Source organism: Lactuca serriola, chromosome 5, assembly GCF_051521515.1.
Source record: "Lactuca serriola cultivar US96UC23 chromosome 5, Lser_US96UC23_V15, whole genome shotgun sequence".
Lineage (NCBI taxonomy): Eukaryota > Viridiplantae > Streptophyta > Magnoliopsida > Asterales > Asteraceae > Lactuca > Lactuca serriola.
The window spans coordinates 304,061,325-304,070,643 of record NC_136412.1 but is presented as its reverse complement, the minus strand read 5'-3'; the positions used below and the strand labels follow the sequence as shown (position 1 = coordinate 304,070,643).

Below are 9,319 nucleotides of genomic sequence, written 5' to 3'. Positions count from 1 at the left end.
AAAACCTTGTATTGTAGTGGTCCTTCAAATGAATGTTTATTATATGAAACCGTTAAGTTGATAGAATTTTAGATAATGACTATTTTTGATATTTTGTAAGATTTTGTTTAAGGATCATTTGTAAAATTTTGTCTAAGGACCATTTGTGAAATTTTGATAAAGTCTATTAAATCTTATATTAGTTATCATATATTAAATAAAAAGGAAAATAATTAAAACATAGAAAATATAATATTTATATAAAGAAAATTAAAACTTAATAATTTTAATCATTATGCAAATATATTTTATTTAATATATAATTAATTTTTATCATTTAAACTTTATCTAACATATTCAAACTAAAATACATCATTGAATATTTCCATTTTCTATTTTTAATCTCAAAATTTTGAATTACAAAAACATCATTTTATTACTTTTTAATTTTTACATGATGTAATTTTCAAATTTTATCTTTAATTTCTTATACATATATATTGATCTTATGAAAAATATTGTATGTTATAAAAAAAATATGTTATTATAAAAATAGTAGCTTCCTGTTATTTTATTTAAAAAATATAAATATGTGGTTTTGAGTTAAAGGTAAAAATATGTTTATATTTTTGGTTTTATAACAGACAAATTGTAGAAATGGTCCCTATGGTATGCATTTTTCTGAGGTTTAGTCCAAACCTCGATTTTTTTTAGTTTTATGGTCTTTTTGAACTAGTGTCGCGGATTTGGTCTCTCAATAAACTTAAATGACTATAATACACTTGGGTTATTTATTTTTTATTTTTTTTATTTTTTTAAAAATATAATTCTCATTATTTATTTAAATAATTAAAAAATAAAAGGTCTCTCTCTCTCTCTCTCTCTCTCTCTCTCTCTCTCTCTCTCTCTCTCTCTCTCTCTCTCTCTCTCTCTCTCTCTCTCTCTCTCTCTCTCTCTCTCTCTCTCTCTCTCTCCACCGTAAAAGCTCTTTCTTCTTTCATTCCTTCACAATGGATCTTCAATGGCTTCTTCCCCAGAAATTATGTCAACAAACACATTTAAAAACAACAAAAACTGAATGAACCCATAAAAATCTTCAATGAAATCAAAAATTGTATGAATGATTGTTCCTATACAATGGATCTTTAAGGTCTGCATCTATGTTTGCATCTGATTTCTTCCATCTCGATCTAAACTAGATGTTCATATGCCGGAAAACACATTTAGTTACCAGAGGACCTGAGTGAAATGCAGGTACCCTCTTGTCTCCCTTCCCTTACTTACCTCATCTACTTTCTTTCCCGTCACCACTCACTACCATTCCTCCGCTAGTTGAATCGATGATGCCTCTAAGGTTGTTATGTTATGTTCTTTCTATCATTCGAGAAATTCTAAATGTTGGGTTTGAGTTGTAGGTTTTAGAACAAAGGAAGGAGAGGTGGATTTGAAATCAATATGGGTTTGTTCTTTAAATAAATAAATATATACATATAGACCATATTCATATTCAGAACAAGGAGAAAGAAGGATAAGAGGCGATAAAATCGATTACATTTGATTGTAAATGGTCCGATTCGTGATTTTCATAAATTTTGTGTTCAATGTTGTGTAAATTTAGAGCAATATTGATGAGCCGAAAACAAAGGAGGGAAGGGTACTAATGGTTTGAAAATTCTTCGAAGAGAGTAAGGTACCTTTGGATGAAACGAAGGGTGGGTATGGTGATTCTGAGGAGTTTTTGGGTGTCGACGATGGATTTCGCGGTGAGGAATTGGGTGGCGGTGGATGATGACGTCTTTGAGTAAACAGGTGGCTTTCAGATCGATGTAGACATCGATTAGGTTGTCTAGGGATCACGTTTTCACCCATTTCAATCTGACTTTTGTGATTGTTCGACATTATTAATGGTTATATAAGTAGGAGTTGGAGATCTTATGAACTAATGAGGGCAACTACAAATCGCTAATGGTGTGTGTGTGTGTGTGTGTGTGTGTGTGTGTGTGTGTGTGTGTGTGTGTGTGTGTGTGTGTGTGTGTGTGTGTGTGTGTGTGTGTGTGTGTGTGTGTGTGTGTGTGTGTGTGAGAGAGAGAGAGAGAGGTGGCCCCATAATTTAATTAATAAAACATTAAATTAAATAGAAAAATATAAAAAATGTATCAGAATTACATTTTAGTCTTTTCAGTTTTTTGAGAGATCAAAAACACAACAAAACTAGCTCAAAATGACTAAGAAACCAAAAAAAAATCGAGGTTTGGACTAAACCTTGGAAAAAATACATACCACAAGGACCATTTTTGTAGTTTTCTCTTCAAAATATAAATATAGTAAATTTTATATTGGTTCGATATAAAATTTTGGTATTTAATTTAAAAAAATTATTTAGTTTTATCTAATTTTGAATATATTCTTTAATAATGACATAAATTTTTCAAAAAAAATTAAAAAAGCGCATGTTAGCTGATAATAAAAGATTAAATCTTTAGAATTACTTTATTTTTTTTTCACTTACACTCCTACACATGCTAAAATAATTAACCATATGGAGTATGGACAATATGACATTAATTACATTCAAATCATTTTTTAAAGGAAAATAAAAAGAGTTTATATGTTTAAAATGTTGTGTTTCAGAAATAATAATATACCGTATATATATATATATATATATATATATATATATATATATATATATATATATATATATATATATATATATATATTCCTAAAAATAAATATATTCGTATAAGAAAAAGTAAAGATAAATAAAAAATAATATCACATAAAAATTAAAAATAGATAAAAAAGAATAGAACAAAAAATATTTTATATAAAGGTTAGACAAAAAAAATTTCTGCATGTCAAATAAAATATATTTCCATGATGATTCAAATTAGTAAGTTTATATATATATATATATATATATATATATATATATATATATATATATATATATATATATTACATTTTCCATGTTTTAGTATTTTTTTTGTCTTTTTAATTGATTTATGTTAATTAATATAAGATTTAATAGACTTCTTCTAAATTTCACAAATGGTCATTCGGTGAGATTTCATAAAATACCAGAAATTATCATTATCTAAAATTTTCTCAATTTAACGGCTCCATTTAACGGACATTCGTGTAAAGAACCCCAATAGTGCACCGTTTTGTCCAAAAGGATCATTCCTTCAACAAAAAATGTTTCATAAAGACTGTTTTAAGGATAAAATCAAAATCATAAGGACCATTTGAGAAGTTTTATCTGATTTTAAAGTTAAACTATTGATATTTTATGAATTATAATTTTGATCTTTTACTATATTTTAATGTAATCTTTTTGGTCACTTGTACAATTTTTTTTATAGTTTTTATTTTTATTAAGGGAAAATGTCTTAAAAAGGTAACGAAGTTTTAAAAATGTACAAAAAAGACTATTGTTTTTTTTAGTACACAAAATACTATTTTACCGGCTTTTGTAGGTTACCTGGTTTCCAAGTGTTCAAAAAATACCATTGTTGTTTTTTTAGTACAAAAAATACTATTAATGTTACTATTTGTACACAGAATACCAATGAAATACACATATGTTCAACTAAAATATTGTGGTAACTAGGTACTTCAGGTAAATGAGAAAATGACTTAAAAGTGTAACGAAGTTGCAAAATGTTTAAAAAATATCACACTTTTTGTTAACTGTGTTGTCGTATTATATAGAACACAATTACCGGGGATCATGAACCGTCATATCAGTTCGCAACAATTGTACAAATCTCTTTCATTCCTTCACTCGATCGTTCTTGTGGTAACAATAGAAGTAAGTGGGTAATAACATTAGTTAAACATTCTTGCTTCCCGATCACATTATATGACTCAAACCTAAAAGATATATACGTTATATAGATGCACATATTATACATCAATGTTAGCCGTTCATTAGTGTTGCGGCACAAGAGAGACACAAAGGAGAAACGAGTGTGACGTTATGTCATGAGAATTCCTAAATATGGATTTAGATACAAACTGATTGAGTGATAGGATGAAAGATAGTACACAACTGGTGTGAACTGGTACAACGGTGACTAATCTTCGATGACTATGTTCTATATAATCCGGAAACAAAGAAGTTAACAAAATGTGCTCTGAGAAAACAACAATGGTTTTTTTTGAACATTTTGGAAATTTCAATAGTATTTTTTATACTAAAAAGATAATGGTATTTTTTGAACAAATTTGAAACTTTGTTACCTTTTTAAGACATTTTTCTGTTACATGCAGTAACAGGTTACCCACAAAATTTTATTTGAACACATGTATACTTCATTGATATTTTGTGTATAAAAAATATACTTTAATGGTATTTTGTGTACTAAAAAAACAATAACCTTTTTTATATATTTTTAAAACTTCATTAACTTTTTAAAGTCATTTTCCCTTTATTAATTGTAAAAGAAATTTTAACCGCAAATGCAAGAGATGCGTTAGTTTTGTTAAATTACAAAGAATATGGTTGTATGGTGACGTAGAACCTCCTAAGATTACATTTTAGTGAATAAATCGCTAAAATGATACCAAATCTTTTTTCACAGTGAATATAAAATTGATGAAGATACAAATCTTTTGTGATTCAGTCTGTACACGAAGGCTTAGGTGTCTCATTGTGGTAGTTCCTTCTTCCAGGGTTTTCCTGTGTGTTCTTCCACGAGTCGCCTCTCAACGCATCCGCCACTTGTACACTCTCTCTCTCTCTCTCTCTCTCTCTCTCTCTCTCTCTCTCTCTCCGTCCAAAATATCTCCTCCACCACCAACCTCACCCTATAAATTTCGTCGTTATATGTACACCGGAAATTCTGCAAAAATATCCAACATAAAATGTCTAGAGATCCTCGAGGAACAGCAGAAAGAACCAACAGTAACGTAAGAGCATTCGAAGATTTCCTCCAAGGTTGGTTGGTTCGTCAAGAGCATTACCTGGAAGAGCTCCGATCAACTCTAGCGACTTGTCACGAATCTAAAGAAGAAGATCTTCGAGATTTAATCACACGTGTCCTCGCTCATTACCAGGAATACTTCGAGGAAAAATCCCGAATCGCGAATTACGACGTTTTCCTCGTTTTCTCTTCGCCCTGGTGTTCCTCCTTCGAGCGGAGTTTTTTCTGGATCGCCGGCGTTAAACCGAACCTAGCGTTTCGGTTGGTAAGCAATTCGGTGGAGGATTTGAGTGGGGATCAGGTTGAGAGGATGAAGAGGTTGAAGGCGGAGACCATGGTGGAGGAGAGGGAGTTAGGGGATGAATTGGCGAGGATTCAAGAGAGTGTTGCGGCGCCACCCATACTTGAATTGGCGCGGAGGATGGCGAGGGCGGAGGAATGTGATCAGGTGGAATCAGCTATGGAGACGTTGAAGATGGAGATGGGGGTGGTGGTGGCGAACGCGGATATGTTGAGAACAAGGACGGCGGTGAGGGTGGCGGATATATTGACACCGGTGCAGAACTTGAAGTTCTTGACGGCGTTGACGGAGTTCCAGATGAAAGTTAGGGTACTGGGGTCCCTCTTGAATCGGTGACGGTTTGAAGAAGAAGATAAATGAAAAAAAAAAAAAAAAAAAAAAAAAATAGATTTTTGGATCAAACGTCGCTTCCAAAATCTAATTGCCAAATATGTACAAGTGTTTTTTATTACTAAAATTTTGGCTTTTTTTGTTTTTTTTTTTTTTTGTCGGTAACGGGTACCGATCTGATTATGGGTTGCTTTGTTACATATATATTACTATAAATTTAGAAAATGAAATGGTCTCGAAATTGCATTTACGTTTTATTTAAACAAACGTTTGTAGCATCATTTGCATTAAAGAGATGCAAACAAAAACGAATGTGTTGTGTTGTGTAAAGAGAGGGACTTACGACTAAATGCAAGTCTTCATTGATGCGTAAATAAAAGATTAGTAGTGATTAAATCTCTTAAAAGGTTTCATATGAGAAACCAAACCAGTACGAATATAAGAATGTTCTTTCTGTAAAAGTGAACTATATATGTGTTGAAATTATTGTTCAATAATCCAACCAAAACTTCAAATGTTTCGTAACAAATCGAAAAATATATCTTTCAAAGGGGGACAATTCAAAACAATAAACACATCTTATGTTATTAATAGTTTAACGCAAAAATTGACTACCTAAATACTTACCTGTCATTTTTTTGGCAATTGATTAAGACATGGTTTTATGGTCACATTCTTTTTTTTCTTTTTGTAATGTGGTTCTCAACATTTTATTCATCCATTAGTCTCTCATATTAGTATGCTACATAGCAACATTTATAATTTTAATTACAAACACTAATTAATATAACTAACAATCAATTTATATGAAATAGATTGATATTGTGGGTTACTATATAGCACAACAGTTTACAAGTAATAAAAAACAGCAAAGTTAAATTGCATTTTGACAAACAACTCATTATTTAGACTTTATGAAAATCATTTTAAAAATATTAAACAGACCACTATGCACCTGATTTATTCCACACAGGACTCGTGCTGCTCAATGTGGGCCAACCCAACCGGTGAACTCTCTCAATTTAATCTCAAAAACATTGTAAACATAAACACAATCGTCTTTATATTTATAAGTTTTGCATGTCATAAGAGGTCAAACAAAACACAATAGACCATTTGGTTTATGCAAAGCAACACATAAAGTAGCCAAATGAGCACTAAGACCAAATTGATCCATCGATTCCATCTACAATTCTTGAATTCGCAATCTTTTTGCCAACAAGTTCTCGCAACTCGATTTCTCCAGGAAATCTCTTCTCCCTCAGCTTCGAGAATACCTAGTATACAATATACAGACTTAGACTTTTACTACAGTGACAATGACAGTGATAGTGATAGTGATAATCCTAAATCGGTATATAAAAGAAAGGTGAGTGTGAGTTTACCCGTTCACCATTGATGGAAACTTCAAAGGCACTAGAGCTTTGTAGGAAGCCTTGAAGGAAATTTCCAAGTAGCCAAGTTGAAGAAATGGTTCCAAATCTATTTGCACGCATGGAGTAAAACCAAGGAGGTGGTGCTGCAAACCCTAATCTTGGGAAGATATGTTCACCCGCCATCACCACACCAATCACCCCAAATTGAACCACAGGCACCACTTTGGATAATAACCGTTTTGGAAGTGGAGGTGGATAGTTTGCAAGAACAACATTCAGTCCTGGAAATTCTGATTCCAACATATTCTTCATTGTCACTGCATTTCCCCTGTCAAACAACAATCAATCTCTTAGGTTTCCTACCTCAGATATTTGAGATTACACTAGGATTGTCTTTGATTGTTCAAAATCGGAATTGGACTCTAGATTTGGCACCAATCCATGGAGTATTAAGTTTGAACAAGAGTACCATTCATTGATACAAGAATGCATGGCATCAAGAAGAACAAATAACAAAATAAGATGTATTACAAGACTCCGACAAGATGTGTTATGTTTAATTTTAGAGGGTTTGATTAATTTGTGAGTATCTGAATCGATTAACCCCTTTGAGAAAGCTTATTACTCAGTAAACCCCAAGTTCTGATTTCTGAATTAACGATTGCATTGTTTAACATTGCTTATTACACTTCTTTACCTTTTCAAATATATATCAACTCAACCAGTTTTCAGTAGTAAAGACAAGAAAACACATGTCTGTGTATGATTTCAAGTCATAACAACCTAAAACACATAAAAGTAAGCACTAAAGCACCATATAATCACTATAAATAGAAAGGGGGAAACGAATTAAAACCTGTAAGAACATGAGGCGCAGAAGTCAATCTGGACAGTGTTACCTAAGCCGATCCCTCCACCAAACCCACTGGCTTTCTGTGAAATCACAATCAAAGAAGGATTAGAATCAATATTCAACCTAGAAGCCGATCATGACAATCAATTTAGAAAATGGGTTTTGATTTAATAGAACCTGCGTGGGGAAATCAAGGGGTTGTTGGATCGACGCGGTTTGAAACTGTTGGGGTTTTTGTGGCGGAACATGGTGGTGATGGGCGGCGGGTTTGGCAGGTGCAGGTGCGAAGAGGTTGAAGACGTCTGAACAGAAGAGAAAGAGAGGCAACCCTACGAGAAGAAGCTGCGCTTTATCCAAAGCCATCTGTAAACGCGAAGCCGCTACAGAAAAGGGGATTAGGGAGGCGTCGCGGTGGTGTGGGGGAGTTTATGAAGGAAGACGTTCAGGTTAGAAATTGTCAAACATGGAGCTAAATCGGAGATGTGAGGATGTTTGGGTACTGAGTTAAATGACAACTTTATCCTCTACTCTATATTCGTGGATAGTGATTTTTTATTTGTTTGGATGGGCAAATACTAAAAAGCACCGAGTCCTTTAAGGTCCTTTCATCATAAAATATTTTATATCTTAATTTTTCGATGTTAATAGCATCCCGTAGATTTGTGTATACAATATATAAGTCATAATTACACATATATGAATGCACTTATGGTTAAAGTGTGTTGCTATAATTGAGAATTTTGGTAAAAGAGCATGCATATTATTATCTATTGAAAGTGTTTGCTGTTATCGTGAGTTATATTAAAGAACGACAAAAAAATGAAAATACATTGCAGTAACCCGAAATAAATGGAATGTGGACATGTGGGTTGCTATTGTTATTAAAGTTTGTTGGTATAATCAAGAATTTTGGTGAAGTACATTGATATCTCTTGCAATTGTCCCTTTTTTCAACTATAGAAAGAAATTGAGTAGTACTTTCAAGGAAAAGAAGCATGTTTAGCTAAGAAATTATTTAACCATGTGGATTGGAATTAAAGGAACATATGAACTCAGCTAAACATATGCAACAAATGCAATTATCTCTTTTAAAGATTAATACCAAGAAACAACAACCTACTTTACCAAAATTTAGGATTTATAATAGCAACATACCATCAAATTATCCATGATTAGAGCAAACATTGACCTGAAATATGTTGCTACTATCATGAGTTTATGTAAAGGACATTATTGTTATCTATTGAAACTGGGTTTGTATAAAGTATCTTGATATACCTGGGAACAAATAAAATGTAAGTTGCTATAGTGGCGCTTCGTGGAGAATACAACGAATGGGATAGACAAATAAGCAAGCTAGTGACTTTTGATGCATGAGATGTTTTTCTAGCTGTTAAATAATGACTACAATGTAAAAAATATCAAAAATTACCCTTATAAATTTATCATTTCAAGTTATATTCTTCGGAAAATTGTGTCCTTCTAACACACATTCAAATATTTCGCCATCTTTCCAACTATGGAACAAAATCCCAACACCCCACCAAGTCAA

General features: G+C 32.2%; 2 protein-coding genes across 2 annotated transcripts; one reads left to right on the top strand and one right to left on the bottom strand.

The window, feature by feature from the left end:
- The first annotated feature begins 4,453 nt into the window (after positions 1 to 4,453).
- Positions 4,454 to 5,814, top strand: LOC145054819 (protein ZW2-like). The gene has a single exon (XM_079003079.1). It carries the CDS (start codon positions 4,849 to 4,851, stop codon positions 5,542 to 5,544), a length of 696 nt encoding a protein of 231 aa, XP_078859205.1. The 5' UTR covers positions 4,454 to 4,848; the 3' UTR covers positions 5,545 to 5,814.
- A 715-nt stretch (positions 5,815 to 6,529) lies between these two features.
- Positions 6,530 to 8,273, bottom strand: LOC145054818 (selT-like protein). The gene is made up of 4 exons (XM_079003078.1): positions 7,945 to 8,273; positions 7,771 to 7,847; positions 6,924 to 7,242; positions 6,530 to 6,815 (listed from the first exon to the last, which is right to left on the bottom strand). The coding sequence occupies exons 1-4, from the start codon at positions 8,128 to 8,130 to the stop codon at positions 6,696 to 6,698; spliced, it is 702 nt and encodes a 233-aa protein (XP_078859204.1). The 5' UTR covers positions 8,131 to 8,273; the 3' UTR covers positions 6,530 to 6,695.
- Between the last annotated feature and the right edge of the window lie 1,046 nt (positions 8,274 to 9,319).